The 16,886-nt window shown below is 47.0% G+C and overlaps 1 protein-coding gene across 1 annotated transcript; it reads right to left on the reverse strand.

Annotated features, from left to right (window-relative positions):
• Positions 1 to 5,755: 5,755 nt before the first annotated feature.
• Positions 5,756 to 10,280, reverse strand: LOC308146245 (E3 ubiquitin-protein ligase Hakai-like). The gene is given in 7 exon segments (XM_080517972.1): positions 5,756 to 6,325; positions 6,327 to 6,903; positions 7,114 to 7,187; positions 7,282 to 7,365; positions 7,448 to 7,554; positions 8,519 to 8,683; positions 10,258 to 10,280. Coding segments are annotated over 7 exon segments (1,458 nt in total). The 5' UTR covers positions 10,271 to 10,280; the 3' UTR covers positions 5,756 to 5,887.
• Between the last annotated feature and the right edge of the window lie 6,606 nt (positions 10,281 to 16,886).

The following is a 16,886-nucleotide window of genomic DNA, read 5'->3' on the forward strand; positions in this document are numbered from 1 at the left end:
GAAGAGATTCCCTCCTGCACTCCTCTTCCAGTCTTCTGGCCCTGTGAACACCGGGGAGGAGCTGCACCCCAGCTAGCATACAGCTAGCACCAGAGGCCTGCAAACAAAAGTCTCCACTCCTCCGCTGACCGACCGCGAGGCTCAGACCTTCCCTGGTCCAGAGACCAGCACCCAGAGTCTGATCAAGCAGGAGAACCATCACAGACCTGAGGACCAGCTCCTCAGTCTGGACAGAAGGAACAACCAGGAGCTGCTAAGAAGACTCTTGAATCATCAACTTCATCTTCTTCTCCTCGGCCTGCAGAACCAGTCAAGGAAGTGGGCATTAGTTCAACCTGATGCTATGATAGAACTGTTTAACTTTATGAACATGTGTTGGTTCTGTTACAGTGATTGAGTTCTATAGATAATGATATTAGATTCTATTACAGTGATTGAGTTCTATAGATAATGATGTTAGATTATATTACAGTGATTGGGTTCTATAGATAATGATATTAGATTATATTACAGTGATTGGGTTCTATAGATAATGATATTAGATTATATTACAGTGATTGAGTTCTATAGATAATGATATTAGATTATATTACAGTGATTGAGTTTTATAGATAATGATATTAGATTATATTACAGTGATTGAGTTTTATAGATAATGATATTAGATTATATTACAGTGATTGAGTTTTATAGATAATGATATTAGATTATATTACAGTGATTGAGTTCTATAGATAATGATATTAGATTATATTACAGTGATTGAGTTCTATAGATAATGATATTAGATTATATTACAGTGATTGAGTTCTATAGATAATGATATTAGATTATATTACAGTGATTGAGTTCTATAGATAATGATATTAGATTCTGTTACAGTGATTGAGTTCTATAGATAATGATATTAGATTCTGTTACAGTGATTGAGTTCTATAGATAATGATATTAGGAGCAGTTATCAACCTGTAAACCAACGTTAGCTCTGCCACAGACACAGGGTCTGCATGCTAATCTTTGCTTTACTAACTAGTTAACTCACAATCCTACACATATCACATCAAAGACAACATCACACAGTAACTGAACACCATCTGACGACTCCTGACGTTTTACAAAACAAGTCTCATTCACATCAACTCATTCTAGAAATGGTCCTTTAGCAGAGACACACCAGAAGCAGATGCTAAAGACTAGCTTCTATTGTTCCATTGTTCTCCAGCACATGGTGGAGACCCAGGACAGACTTCCTGCTCTCTGATAACCTCCATTTCAATGTAGTTTCTTGTGATCCGCCATCTTGTTTTGTAGTTCCATCCCACGTCTCACACACACACTCCCTCCACCTCTCGCGCTCTCTCTCTCTCTCTCCACACACACACCTACACACACCAAGCTGTATATAGGTGTTAGAATCTGTGTTTATTAGTTTTCATTGTAAATAAATATAATGTTTGGAATCATACTTGCTGTTTTATTAATGAGCACAAAGGTGAATGAAATGTCGACTCTTCTGTGTCAAGAACTCCAAAATCCTTCAACCTTGACTGTTAATTCTGGTAACTGTAATTTAATTATTAATTCAAATTCCTGATTAACAGTTTAGTATATCTTATGAGACTGATAGAACTGAAGTGGCTATCATTTCCTGTTAAGACAGGTGGAGCTCCGAGGTTCTGATACACATCAGATTTTCAATAACATTATTAATAACTTAATAATATCTTTGATAATTATTCATGATTATCGATAGCCAAACTGCCAAACGCAACATAGATGGTAGCTACTGATCCTTATGCGGTAAGGGATCCCAACACACACACACACACACACACACACACATTGGAAATCTAACGTGACACCACTCCATCACCTGAGCCAGAATTTGAATTGAGAATGTTCAACATCCCGTTTGAAGTACGTAGTGATTTCAGTGGCGGTTTTCACAGACAGTGAAGTGGAGCGACCACATGGGTTGGGAAGGAGGGGTGATTAGGTGAAACACTGGGGGGGTTGATCTAATGGAAATGTGCTGAAACCTCTCCTATAGAACTGTCTGTGGTGCTGAAACCTCTCCTGTAGAGTGTCTGTGGTGCTGAAACCTCTCCCGTAGAGCTGTCTGTGGTGCTGAAACCTCTCCTATAGAGCTGTCTGTGGTGCTGAAACCTCTCCCGTAGAGCTGTCTGTGGTGCTGAAACCTCTCCTATAGAGCTGTCTGTGGTGCTGAAACCTCTCCCGTAGAGCTGTCTGTGGTGCTGAAACCTCTCCTATAGAGCTGTCTGTAGTGCTGAAACCTCTCCCGTAGAGCTGTCTGTGGTGCTGAAACCTCTCCTGTAGAGCTGTCTGTGGTGCTGAAGCCTCTCCTGTAGAGCGTCTGTGGTGCTGAAACCTCTCCCGTAGAGCGTCTGTGGTGCTGAAACCTCTCCCGTAGAGCGTCTGTGGTGCTGAAACCTCTCCCGTAGAGCTGTCTGTGGTGCTGAAACCTCTCCTATAGAGCTGTCTGTGGTGCTGAAACCTCTCCCGTAGAGCTGTCTGTGGTGCTGAAACCTCTCCTGTAGAGCTGTCTGTGGTGCTGAAGCCTCTCCCGTAGAGCGTCTGTGGTGCTGAAACCTCTCCCGTAGAGCGTCTGTGGTGCTGAAACCTCTCCCGTAGAGCTGTCTGTGGTGCTGAAACCTCTCCCGTAGAACTGTCTGTGGTGCTGAAACCTCTCCTGTAGAGCTGTCTGTGGTGCTGAAACCACTCCTGTAGAGCTGTCTGTGGTGCTGAAACCTCTCCTGTAGAGCTGTCTGTGGTGCTGAAACCTCTCCTGTAGAGCTGTCTGTGGTGCTGAAGCCTCTCCTGTAGAGCTGTCTGTGGTGCTGAAGCCTCTCCTGTAGAGCTGTCTGTGGTGCTGAAGCCTCTCCTGTAGAGCTGTCTGTGGTGCTGAAGCCTCTCCTGTAGAGCTGTCTGTGGTGCTGAAGCCTCTCCCGTAGAGCGTCTGTGGTGCTGAAGCCTCTCCCGTAGAGCGTCTGTGGTGCTGAAACCTCTCCCGTAGAGCGTCTGTGGTGCTGAAACCTCTCCCGTAGAGCTGTCTGTGGTGCTGAAACCTCTCCCGTAGAGCTGTCTGTGGTGCTGAAACCTCTCCCGTAGAGTGTCTGTGGTGCTGAAACCTCTCCTGTAGAGTGTCTGTGGTGCTGAAACCTCTCCCGTAGAGCTGTCTGTGGTGCTGAAACCTCTCCCGTAGAGCTGTCTGTGGTGCTGAAACCTCTCCCGTAGAGCTGTCTGTGGTGCTGAAACCTCTCCCGTAGAGCGTCTGTGGTGCTGAAACCTCTCCCGTAGAGCTGTCTGTGGTGCTGAAACCTCTCCTGTAGAGCTGTCTGTGGTGCTGAAACCTCTCCTGTAGAGTGTCTGTGGTGCTGAAACCTCTCCTGTAGAGCGTCTGTGGTGCTGAAACCTCTCCTGTAGAGCGTCTGTGGTGCTGAAACCTCTCCTGTAGAGCCTCTGTGGTGCTGAAACCTCTCCTGTAGAGCGTCTGTGGTGCTGAAACCTCTCCCGTAGAGTGTCTGTGGTGCTGAAACCTCTCCTGTAGAGTGTCTGTGGTGCTGAAACCTCTCCCGTAGAGCTGTCTGTGGTGCTGAAACCTCTCCCGTAGAGTGTCTGTGGTGCTGAAACCTCTCCCGTAGAGTGTCTGTGGTGCTGAAACCTCTCCTGTAGAGCGTCTGTGGTGCTGAAACCTCTCCTGTAGAGCGTCTGTGGTGCTGAAACCTCTCCTGTAGAGTGTCTGTGGTGCTGAAACCTCTCCTGTAGAGCTGTCTGTGGTGCTGAAACCTCTCCCGTAGAGTGTCTGTGGTGCTGAAACCTCTCCTGTAGAGTGTCTGTGGTGCTGAAACCTCTCCTGTAGAGTGTCTGTGGTGCTGAAACCTCTCCTGTAGAGCTGTCTGTGGTGCTGAAACCTCTCCCGTAGAGTGTCTGTGGTGCTGAAACCTCTCCTGTAGAGTGTCTGTGGTGCTGAAACCTCTCCCGTAGAGTGTCTGTGGTGCTGAAACCTCTCCTGTAGAGTGTCTGTGGTGCTGAAACCTCTCCTGTAGAACATCCGGTCCCCAGATTGACATGAAAGCAGAACAATGTTCTGATCTTTCCTCTGCAGGAGGTCTGTAGCTCAGGTTTTGGTCTCTTATCTTTTAAAAGTTGCTGCTTTTCCTCAAAAGAAAGTTGTGAAAATGTCTTTATTGTCTCTATCGTCTTCGTCGTCATCCTGCCTGTTAACCCACCAACTAGCTAGAGCGCGTAGCAGCGTCTATCAATTCACTAATGCACTGTGAACGTACGTATAGCATTTAGCATAGCACAGCTACACCCTAAGGCAGCGTAGCGATCTGCCTTTTTACCTAAATGGTTTTTATATTGAGGAACTGACTGCCGATGAGCAAACACACACAGAGCAGCAGGGGGCCTTCAGGAGGGGGTGTGGCCTTCAGGAGAGGGTGTGGCCTCCAGGAGAGGGTGTGGCCTTCACAGTAAGACAGCCTCTCTGCCATACCAAGAGACACTTTCAAACCTATAGGTACTGTAAGCTACTGGAAATTGAAAAAATAGATTATAATTAAAACAAAAGCAAAATTAATATTTCATTCATTTCAATTCAATTCAGCCTTGGGTCGGAACTGCCAACCGGTGTTTCATTTCTAGAGATGTGAATGGTAAACCTGCTGAAGGTGAAGCAGTGGTAACGCTTGAATTTGTGTCTATTTTGCAGCTTTCAGAGAGCAAATTTTAGAAGAGCGACAGTCTGCGCCGCCGTCCGTGCAGGAGGAGGATCGTGGCTGACAGCAGTGACGCTCACGGGCCCGCTACCTCCTCGCCGCAGTTCTCTGGGGAAGTTATTCAAAGGATTTCTGACCACCGTCACTTCCTGTTCCTGTTCCTGATCAACCGTTTGTCACATTCGTTCCCTGTTACGCTTCACTGTGACCTCACGTTTCAAATTGTTTCTGTTGCATTAGAACCCTAAACAGTCGGCCGCCAGGTGTCGGATTTGTCCACAGAAACTTCTCATACTGTGAAATTTTGAGTGTTCCCTATCAATTCAATTAAAATGTTCATGACTTTCCCAACATTCAACTTGTGTCACGTTTTCCTCAAACCAACGACCTGGAAGCTGGTTGTGCTCCTGCTGACTTCCTGGGACCACTTTAGGAAAACATTACAAGTCAGAAAACAGTCTTAAACGACAAAACTCATGTTTTTCTTCATGGAAACCGGCTGATTTAAAAAGAAAGTTTTCCAACCTTTTAACTGTTCCAAATAAAATGTACGGATATTCACAAAAAGACCGATGCAGGCACGTTAAGAGCTGATTTCAAAAACACTTCCGAGGAGTGTGCTGGAAAGCAATAAGCTGCATGATAAGTGAAGAGATGATGGCGTCTTGTTAAATACGGATTGGTTTTCGGTCAAAGTGCACGTTGATCTCATCGGGACAAAACGTGGCTGCAGACGTTGGATCAGAACCAAACTGGACGACGCTTCAGCTGCAACCTCGAACAAGGACGAGAGAAAACCTGCAGTTAAAAATTTATTGAGACAGAGAGAGGAGAGGAGAGGAGAGGAGAGGAGAGGAGAGGAGTCTCGGAGGTACAGTGAACGTGTGACACACCGGCTGACATATATACAAAGATGTTTATTGATAGCTATTAGAAAAACGTCGGACATTCCTGCTTCATTTCGGGCCACTGAACAATTGGAACGGGACGTTGGGCACAGTGAACTAAAGTGTGCGCCACATACACGTCTGGCCGGGGCAGTTGTGTCCAAATCGTAGTCGTCCTGAGATCTACCGTCACATTTTGCAGACGAGCGGCGCGGAACAGAACGCCGCCGGACCCGTTCCCGTCGTCCGCCCGGCAGTTCACTGATAATACGGCCGATAGCGGCCCTGGTCTGGGTGGTGCGGCCCGGGCATCTGGCCCTGCGGGGGGGGGCCCTGCATCCGCGGAGGGGGGGGCCCTCTCGGCGCGGGCCACATGCCGGGACTGAGCCCCCCCGGCTGGCTGAACGGGGGGCTCAGGGTGCCCTGGTCCTCGGGGAACTGCTGCATGGAGTTGGGGTTGTAGTGGTGGGGTGGGGGGGCGTTGATGGGGGGGCCGCTGTGCTGCGGCGGAGGTCCGGGGTGTGGGTGGTTGATGTAGGGGGGCAGCTGGCCCAGGATGTGGCCCGGCGGCGGAGTGATGGGCGGGGGGGCCGTGGACATGGGGGGCGGAGGGGCCTGGTTGTACACCATGTGTGGCGTCCCCGAGCCCTGGGGGGGGTGCTGCATGGGGTGGGCGAGCGGCGGGGGAGGCGGGGGGCGGCGGGCCGAAGTGCTGCTGCGGCGGCGCCATCATGTGGTGAGAGTGCGACACTACGGGGGGCTGGCCGGGGTAGTCCCCCGGGTGGTGGTGGGGCGGCTGGCCGGGGCCGGGCCCGCCGGGGTGGGGGTCCCGAGAGGACGAGGAGTCGTCCTGGATGGGGACGGTGATGAGGTTGCTGTGAGTGCGGGTGGTCACCGTGGCGATGCGGAACGTCTCGGGGCCGTGGGCGGAGCTCGGCGGCGGGCCGTCGTGGGGGGTGGGCGGCGGCGGCTGGCTGTAGGGGTCGTGGCCGTGCTGCAGCGGGTTGGGGAGGTGGACGTGGTTCTTGGGCAGGTGGGGCGGAGGCACGCGGTACCGCTCCGACAGGTCGGAGGCCGGGGGCATGTGCACCGGCTCCTGGCGGCCCGCCGACGACTTGGCGGCGCGCATGTGCCGGTGGTTGACGTGGGCCTGGAGGTCGCGCTGCGACAGGTAGGTGCGCTTGCACCCGGGAACCACGCTGCACATGTAGAGGGAGCCGCGCTGGCACTGCTCGATGCGCTGCACAGGGTCGGTGCAGTTGTACAGCGTCAGGCTGAACACAGGGGACAAGACGGCCACTCCTTAAGTCACACCTCAACAACGCCCCCAAGTGGCGGCCGACTCATTTTCAGACTCCACCAGATGGCGCCATCGGCCTCAAGAGGAAGGCCGAGACGTTTGTTGTACGGACGGCGCCATCCGGTGGCTTCAGAAAATAAAGACCAAGGTTCCACCGTCTTGAGAAGATAAACTGCGGACTCACCCGGGGCACATTTTCTCGCCTTTCTTCTCGTGGAGCAGAGCGCAGTCGTAGCAGAAAACGTGCTTGCAGGGAATCTGAGGAAGGCGGAAGGACAGGAGAGTTACACAAGGGTGGCGCGCCTCAGCTCGCGTCACGCCGGCCGGGGGGGGGGGAGGACGGGGGACGTACCATCCGCCCGTACAGGTGGATGGGGAGGCCGCACTTGTCACAGAAGTGAATGGGAACCTCGTCTCTCTCGCCGATCAGATTCAGCTGCAGGAAACAAGAGCGGCAGGTCACATGTTGTGGTCCGTCGACGCGAGACACCGCTCGGTCCTCCGGCGCCGCGACTTACTTTGTAGTCCCAGAACATCGCCTGGGGGAACCTCCTCTGGCCGGCAAACACGTCGCCGGCTTTGGCGCCGCAGTCGAAGCGGTCCTCCTGCTTGAAGCCGAAGTTGTCTGTGACACACAACAGGCGAACGTTAGCGACGCGGGTGGCGGCGAGAGCACAACGGCGCCGCCTTCGCCAAGTTGGTTTGCCTTGTCGACACTTATTTGTCTTTAATTCTGACACTGGGACTACAAATGCTTCTTCCCTTGCAAAGTGATGTTAAACTCTTTAAATTGCTTTTAAACCTCAACGGATCAATTAGAATATATATGGGCAATTGAAAATGGTGTGGTCTGAATTAATGTAAACAAAACGCATTAGCAAAAATGCTGTTTCATTTGAAGGATATTTGCTGCATTATCTGACTCTCAAATTAAATTAATAGTTCATTCAAAGTGCAGTTTCATTTCCTTACTCAGGTTGCACACTTTTATATGAGGCTGTAATAAACTCCTCTCTGCAGTAAAGTAATAAATGTAGGAATGTTTGCATGTTTTCTCTCTACAGACAACTTGAGGTCAGTAGAAGGTGAGAACAGGAAGCAGTACAAACTCTGCTGGCGGCCTGGAGGAGCTGCTGGTTGTTGTTTTGATGTCAGAGCTTCTCCTGGAGAGCCGGAGTTTTAAAACCATGACGTCTGGCGGCAACCCTAAAACTCCTACAACTCTTCACTTGTCGGATGTTCAGACAGAAATGACGCAGCCTCACTGTCTGAGGTGTGTCGCTGTCATGAAACTCAAAATGAGCTCATGTTCCTCGTAAAACGAGTCACAAATCATTGCATTTCGGATTTAATTCAAAATTGTCCCGACCTTTTGGAAATTGAGGTTGTATCTTGATACGAGTTATCAACACTAAGTGAATGCCGTGTGTGTGTGTGTGTGTGCGCGCACACAACCGAGAAACTCCAGCTGGCCATGTACGTTTTGGAATCGCGAAACCTCCAAATCCGCCGCAGGACCCTTGGTTTGAGGCGACACTGTGGAACCACAGCGCTTAACAGGCATGCTGCACTTTGCGCAGTGCGCCTACCATCATGTCCAGGATCACCTTTACACAGTCTGCCGGGGGGCCTCTGCACTCGCGGCTGAGGCTTGCTCCTTATCGGCTGCTTGGATATGAGCTTGATGGGGATCCGTCTGCGAACGTCCGGGCCTCCCAGACTCCCAGAGCCATCGCTTCCTTGAAGATCATTGTCTGCCGAGCACAAACAAAAACACCAGCAACTTAATCACCAGTGACATTTGGACCCACAGAGTTCGCCAGTGATTCACATTGATTGGCGAAGGACTTCCTTTAATGTCCGTCGTCGCTGCTAAAAATAGCAGATGATCAAAAAAAAAATTTAATGTAGCTGTCTTGGCGAACACCATTTAGCAACATCTGTAATGAAGTTTTGAAGTGTTGTAACGTTCATGAGTCTAATTTTAACATCTGCAACTGTAACTAGCGGGTGTAGAAGTTTGATGACCAGTTCATCCAAAGCACCAGAGGCTAGATTACCTGCTCAGCATGGAATTCTAAGTCATGCTTCACGCTAAAGAGTTTCGGGGCTCACACACACAAGCGATACTGGGACTGGGCGATATGACCTCAAGTCAATATCACCATATATTGATCAGTTGTGCAGAAGAAGTCCTCTCTACGGCCGTGGTGTGCAGGCAGGAGCAGGGCCTCTGGTGTCTATACAGACGCAGAGCCCAAGCGTGTCAGAAAGGTTTGGTTTTCCCTTGCCCGCTTACGTGACAATGGAACTGAAGCACTTTCACAAAGCTCTACCTTGGAAGGTCTTGTGGGCTCTTATTCTGATATATCAGAGCAAGAACGTTCAAAGCTGCTTGTGTGTAGTTTGCATGCTCCCTGTCAAGTCCTTCATTAGTCTCGAACTGTACATAGTATAATGTGCTGTGAAATATAGTCCTCTTGAGGTACTTTAGCCTCGTCCTACTTAAATTAATTAGAATTTTGTTGAAGTTGACTGAAGGCTGCAGATCTGTAAGTGAGTGGGAAACAACACATTTACAAACAATACAGATCGACGTTTTTATATATAGATATGTATATACATTTTTTAATATATGTTGGCGATAAAACACGAGTTGTCATGTTAGAGTAAAACGGTAACTGTATAACTGTTCAAGGCAAAAATTCACCCTCCGTGTTTGACTCAAAATATCACTAACTGAAATAAACGTTCAAAGAATCAGTGACACCAATAGAATCTGGAGATCTGACAGTGACAGTTTTGAAGTTCGGATGACCAACTATGTCAACCACATTATTGCAAGAGAGCTGAACATAAGTGGATTAAAAAAAAAATAAACTATTGGAAACAACAACAGGACTAACAAACTATGTGGTAACTGGCTATCTGCTAGCATTAGCCAGTTAGCTTTCGCGCCCCGAAGCAGCCGCAGTGAGCGCAACACAAACAAACACGGACGGAGCCGGTTATTCTGAGTTCGGCGGAGAACGGAGAACGTGGATGCAATACGGCTCTGTTGTTATTTTAATAATCCGAAAATCAACTCTAGACGAAAAGCGGCGCTAGCAGCGTTACTCCGAAACTAGCCCGTCTCGGAATAGCATGCTAGTTGGAGCGCCGCTGCTTTAATAAAGCTCCAGAGGAGCGGCGGCAGAAGAGAACCCGGGACGGTGCGGCTATAGACGTTTATCACGCTCTGGAGAGCCACGCCTGAAGCAGAGTGGAGGAAAATATCACACTTTTAAACGAGTTTGTTGAGGTCGGCCCGAATTAGCCTTTGGCTTACCGCTTGGGTCCATGATCCGACGAGTGAACGCAATGCATTGTGGGATACGAAGCGCGACAGAGGAGGAGTCCTGGAAATCTCGCGAGAATTAACCCGGCAAAGACAAGCCACATAACAACAACAACAATAATAATAACAATAATAATGATAATAATAATGTAATAATAACAATAATAATAATAATAATAATGTCTTATTTGTAGTGCACTTTAAAATTGGTAATCTCAAAGTGCGACAGAAAAAGAAGAAAGAAAAAACAGTAAAACAACAACATACAAACACCTAAAATTGCAATAAAACAATCAATTAAAACTGAGAAACAGGAAGGTTTTTTTTTAGGAATCCAGGATATTGGATATATGTCAATATCCTGATATTTTAAAAACAAAATATCACCAATGCAGATAGCAATATAGTTCACTGACACTTCTAATGCATTAATACTGGCAATATTAAAGATCTCTTGTGATGCAGCTTTTCAAAAATTGCTGGTTCAAAAACGTTCTATCCAAAGTTTATGGAATCACAGAAATCAATCAATCAATCAATCAAGCTTATTTATATCCCACTTTTTATACAACAATGTAATACAAAGTGCTCAACATGATTTATAAACAGTGCAAAGATTAAATAGAAGGGCATCAATCGACCTTGTGCCATCAGGAGACACCGCCAAACACAGCTGTGTGTCGTCAGCATAGCTATGGAAGCTGACGCCATGTCTCCTGATGACACCCCCGAGTGGCAGCATGTATAGGCTAAAAAGGATTGGGCCTAAAATTGACCCCTGGGGAACCCCATAGCTGATTTCATGGGTTCCTGAAGAACGTGTATCCAAACTTACAAAGAAGCGTCGATCTGCGAGATAAGAACTGAACCACTTAAAAACATTACCAGAGACGCCGACCAGATTCTTGTGTCGATCTCATAAAATGTCATGATCAACGGCATCAAAAGCAGTGCTAAGATCCAATCAAATCAAGACTGTGAGCTGTTGAGAGTCTTGATGCCCTAATGTCACACTTCTCCTCTATGTTTAACAGTTGATGTCACACACTGTGGAACCATCCTCTTGCCTACTCAACGGCGTACCGAGATCCTGCGTAGTGAAGCGAAGACTTGAAGTTTTGATTCCTCAGTGGATAATACCTTCTTCCAGGCATCAGTAGTCCAATGGACCCAGGAGAGCCTCTTTGTCTTATTCTGATGTCTGAGCAATGGCTTTCTTGCTGCAACTCGTCCTGTCAAACCTGCAGCTCGAAGTCTTCTCTTCAGAGTTGAAACTGAGACTTTCTTACGACGACCACTATTAAGCTGCACTTGAAGCTGTTAACTCGCAGAAACTTAGGGCCTGCCAGACCACTTCCTGTCAGAGTTCACAAATTCAATGTGTGCACGCACAGAACTTTTGACAGTAACTTTCCCACATAGTAGGGGTCCCCTTTGATTCTTAAACATTGCTTATATTAAATTTGCTTTATATTTCCGGCACAGTGTTTAAAGTGTTCGTAGGTTGTCTTTTTAATTTAATGTTCCGAAATTGCAAATGTTATTCAGGCTTTAAATATACGTGGCTTACAGCCTACCTCAGGAATTTTTCATTTACAATTACATTTTGTTTTCGAACGTTTGCACAAGCTAAAAACAGTGGGGTTTTATTTTATGTTTGTTTTTACAAACAATATGCCTCTGATTGCATTGGCAGGTCAAGTTACTCATCCATTGTTAATATTTTGGGCATGTGTATATGTTCATTGCACTTTTGAAAATTCTCAATAATAAAAACCACAATTGCCAAAAACAAGAAATCTGGTTATATGAAAGCTTTATAGTTAACTGTTGATTTTGTGAATTGCAACACCTGATACAACCTGCAAACCTTGACACCAATTTGGAACATTTATTGAACTAAATTAATGCTAAAAGACTAGATAGATAGATAGATCGATAGATAGATAGATAGATAGATCGATAAATACTTTAATAATCTCCAAGACTAATACTCTTTAGGAAAAAAACACAGACTAAAATTTGACCAAACCCGTTTTTTTTTTTTATTGTTGACTAAAACTTGACTCAAAGTCACACATCACATTTTGAAATTAGTAAAATATGGCTAAAACTAATAAGTATTTTCATCCAGAACACACAGACTAAAACTAAGATGGCCGCCAAAACAACGCTGGTCCAGATGTACCCGTGTTCACCTCCACACACAGCTTGGACTCTGGATCCCAGCTCCTCGACAGGGACTGGACACTCCACTTCTCTGGAGTTGCCCGCAGTGAGAGGCGGCGGGCTGGTGTGGGCCTGCTTATAGCCCCGCAGCTCAGCCGCCATGTGTTGGATGGAGTCCACCCTGGTGAACAAGAGGGTCGCATCCCTACGCCTTCGGGTAGGGGGCAGGTCTAACTGTTGTCTCGGCCTATGGACCGAACAGCAGTTCAGAGCACCCCACCCTCTTGGGACTCCCCGCGAGGGGTGCTGGATAGTGCCCCAACTGGGGACTCCATTGTTCTCCTGGGGGACTTCAACGCCCACGTGGGCAACGACAGTGAGACCTGGAAGGGGGTGATTGGGAGGAATGGCCTCCCCGATCTGAACCCGAGCGGTGTTCTGTTATTGGACTTCTGTGCTCGTCACAGTTTGTCCATAACGAACACCATGTTGGAGCACTGGGGTGTCTATAAGTGCACATGGCACCAGGACACCCTAGGCCGGAGGTCAATGATGGACTTTGTGGTCGTGTCATCTGATCATCAAGAGTCTGGGGCGAGGGACGTCTGAGCATCCCCGCTTAGACCATAGAAAGTTATGAAACTTTAGGATTAGAAAGTCAAAATAATCAAAAAAAACGTTAACGTTTCTTTTTTAAGTGTCACTTAATCTGTTGAAGTTGTTTTTGTGTGTTGAAGTCAAGTGAGTTTTTAGTACGTACCTGTGACGATCTGAATGTTGACGGAAGTGAAAATTTCAAAATGGCGGACAACGAGGGGTTCCCCGACTATGCATTCAATCAGAATTCCTATTTTCCAAGAAAGATGCAGCATGTCAGTGACCAAAATGCGGATCACGAAGACGTTCGAGAAGAAAATGGGGGCGGCGACCCCTGCCCGAGGGTTTCATGGGGTCCTTGCTATGGCCCCAATTACAGCTGGTGATGGTGAAACGTCATATTATCTCATGGCACGTCTGATGGAAATGGGTGGTAGGACATTGTTTGGTCCCAGCGTCGTCTTGGGAGGAGAATCATGGGAAATTGCAGCCGCCTAACTTTGGTTGGGGGAAATAGGAGGTAAAACACCGAACCCTAACCCTTCCATGCGCTCTTGACGTACAAACTGAAGCTCTTTGAGCTTTTTCTCTCTCATATCATTGACAAGTGCTGTTTTCTGCTCTTCAAAATTGTCATAGTCCTCTTTGAGTCTGGCACCGCCTTTCAACTCATTTTGTTGCATTTGCAATTTCAATGCCTGAGCATGGAGGAGCTTTTCTTTATGTCGTCTTGCTTCTTGCTCCTGCTCTTTTTCCAAGGCTTCCTTTTCAAAATTCTGAATTTTTCTTAATTCTTCCTGCTCCTCAGCTTCCTCCATCATTCTGCGGTGTTTATGTTCCCGGATGTCCTCCATTTGCACGATCCACAGTTTATCCTTATTGTCCTGTTTCTCTTGAGCTATCCTAGCTTCCTGCTGTCTCCATTCATGTTCTTGCACTAGTTGTGTTTCCCTGAAGTGGGCCTCTTCCTGATGTGCTGGTATTTTGCCTTGAGCAAATGCTAATTTTGCATTTATTTCTGTCTGATGCTGCCTAAATTCAATGTCACGTCTTCTTTCTATTTCCTGTTGTGCCTTTTCCTTCTCTTTTTTGTTCAAGAATTGCTCATTTTTCAGAGCTTCCTGCCTCTCATTTTCTTTAACTTTCTGCTGATCCTGTTTGGCTTTAGCACATATACGTTCATTTTCACGGCACAGACGTTCATGTTTCATTCGATTTTGTTCCATGGCCCTAGATTCTTCCACTTTGAACTTTTGTATGTCATTTTGGTTTTTGGCTGCTTCTCTAAGTCTTTGTTCATCCTGGATATTAGCCTCACGAGCAGCACGTTGCTTGGCCAGCTCCAAATTGTCCTGAGCCACTTTTTCGTCCTTCCTTCTCCTCTTGTCGGCCATGTTTTGGGCCGCATCTATGGCTTGAATGCGCTGAAACTCCATCGTTTCATCAATTCTCTTTTGCTCCTCTTGAAGTTTAGCCTGAGTCCTTATGTTGCTTTGTACCTGAGCATCGCTCTCATTTTGGCACTTTGTGGTCACGATCTTGTTATCAATTGCCTTGTTCTTGTCAGAAAGTCCAATGTTTGAAATGAGGAGGGGATTTAGCAAATCCTGTGGACGGGCAACTAACGTGCACTGTTTTTGTTGTTCTAAAAATGGCCCGTTTCTTTCTGCTGCTGCTGGTCTTCTTTCTTCCTCCATTTTCAACTGATCCTGCTTCATGGCAGCAGAGTCTTCTTCCGGCTGAACTATTGAATGTAACTTTATGTGCTGAAACTCATTGGCTGAAGGACATAAGTTTCCTTTTAAAGGATCTTTTTTTAGAACCCCTTTGCGACCGCGAGCGTCTCTCGAACCCTTAACGACTGGTTTGATTGCAGAACTATTGTCTCTCGCTTTTTTCATTTTCGCTCAGTGGTGAATAACAGAACACAAATGTTTCTTGGTTGATAAAGTTTGCTCGGTGCTGTTTTGAACGAAGTGATAACTTTGCTTGCCGATTTGGTCTAATGGTGATGTGGTGATCTACTTATGGTTTTTCAGCTCTTTCATCTTTTCCATAGCTCAAAGTGATGATGTCATCCGTTGTCATCTTGCATGTCACAAGCCTTTGAAGTCATCTTCACTTTCATCTTCTGTCACTTTCACTTCACCACGGCATCCTGGCAACGGTTGCTTAGCAACTACTCTATAGCCTCAAGTTTTTCTTTTTCTTTTGGAGACCCACATAATATTTATACCAGCCAAGACTTGAATTATTGACCGTGTTTCGCCACTTTTAACTCTCTTTTACTTCTGTTCCTGGCTCAAGACTTCTGCTAATGGACAAAATAGCTTCTGGTGAACGGCAGATTCCTCGTTTAATCTTGTCTATAAAACTGCCATGGAACATAAACAATGCTGCTTCTAGGAGATTAAAGTAAGAACAAATGAAGACTGAACTGATATGGTCAGACAGCATCATATTGCATTATCCTTCCTTAATTTTGACACGGGAGGACGACATGAGGAAGTGGACAGAAGTAACTTTCAGTGACCTCTTCGTACTGTCATTAGCATCTCATGGAGCTGCTTAGAGAAACTTTAAGAATGAGATGTACCAGTATCTACTAGTGGTGTGCGATACTTCAAGATTTTGAATCGATCCGATAGCAAGGAAATACAAGGCCAGTATCGCCGATACAGTTCCGATATTGATACTTTTTAATATTCAAGGTGAATGCATCATCAAATTGCAAAATCTGGATTTATTTTCATGACTCTAAGTGTTAGGGTTAGGGTTCTATGGCTCTGCCATCAAATCAGTGGATATGGATAAATATGAAGGTGACCCCCCCCACAGGACACAGGTGACGACCCCCCCTACACACACACACACACACACACACACACAGGCCCGCTCCTCCCTATATGCAGAAGACGCGCTGTGCGTAGGGCCCCGCGATCCATGGGGGGCCCCATTTTGCACAAGTGAATTGAGTAGAGAGAGAGAGAGAGAGGGCTTCCAAACGTCAATACGATTCGGGAGCTAGCAAAAGAAAGAAAAAGTCCAAAGAAGAAGAGGCTCGTGCTTCACTTGAAGGTGGTGATGTTGTTGAAATAAAAAAGAAAAAACTTTGTGGCATAAACTGTTTATGCCACAAAGTTTATTCAGGCGTGTGCATCTGTAAAGTTATTGTTCCTCTTTTGATCTGTAAAGTTATTGTTCCACTGTTGATCTGTAAAGTTCTTGTTCTACTGTTGATATAGGCTGTTCATTGATTCGTTAGTAATTGTAAATTTTTATTATTATTATTATTATTATTATTATTTTGTTATTGGAAGGGGGGCCCCAAAATAAAATCCTGCTTTGGGCCTCCACTTGGTCAGGGGCGGCCCTGCACACACACACACACACACACACACACACACACACACACACACACACACACACACACACACACACACACACAAAATTAATCAGTATAAAATGCACTTTCCCGGTGTGAACATCACTTGTTCACATCTAAAAGTTGAGTTTCTTGGAAGCGGCTGGCTCCGTGGCACCATCTCGCTCTCCCTGGATGTTACGCACACTTCGGCGCGCCGTCTCAAGTCGGCGCTCGTCCCCGTCGCAGGTCCGCCGCGCGCTCCCGCGACCATGTCGCCATTTTGATTGAAAAAATATGACTGAGTTTTTTTTCCTGCTTTGCGTGTTAAACTTCGCCCCGCGCCCGAACCACTGAAATCCTGCGCGGCGGATCTGAAATAGCCCGCATCGCTGTCAGCGTGAGGGAGCCGTGGCTGCGGGGGAGCAGGGGGGGGGGGGGGGGAGGGAGGGAGGGAGGGAAGGAGGGGGGGGGGGGGGGGGGGGACATG

Source organism: Blennius ocellaris (genome assembly GCF_963422515.1).
Source record: "Blennius ocellaris genome assembly, chromosome: 22".
Taxonomy (NCBI): Eukaryota; Metazoa; Chordata; class Actinopteri; order Blenniiformes; family Blenniidae; genus Blennius; species Blennius ocellaris.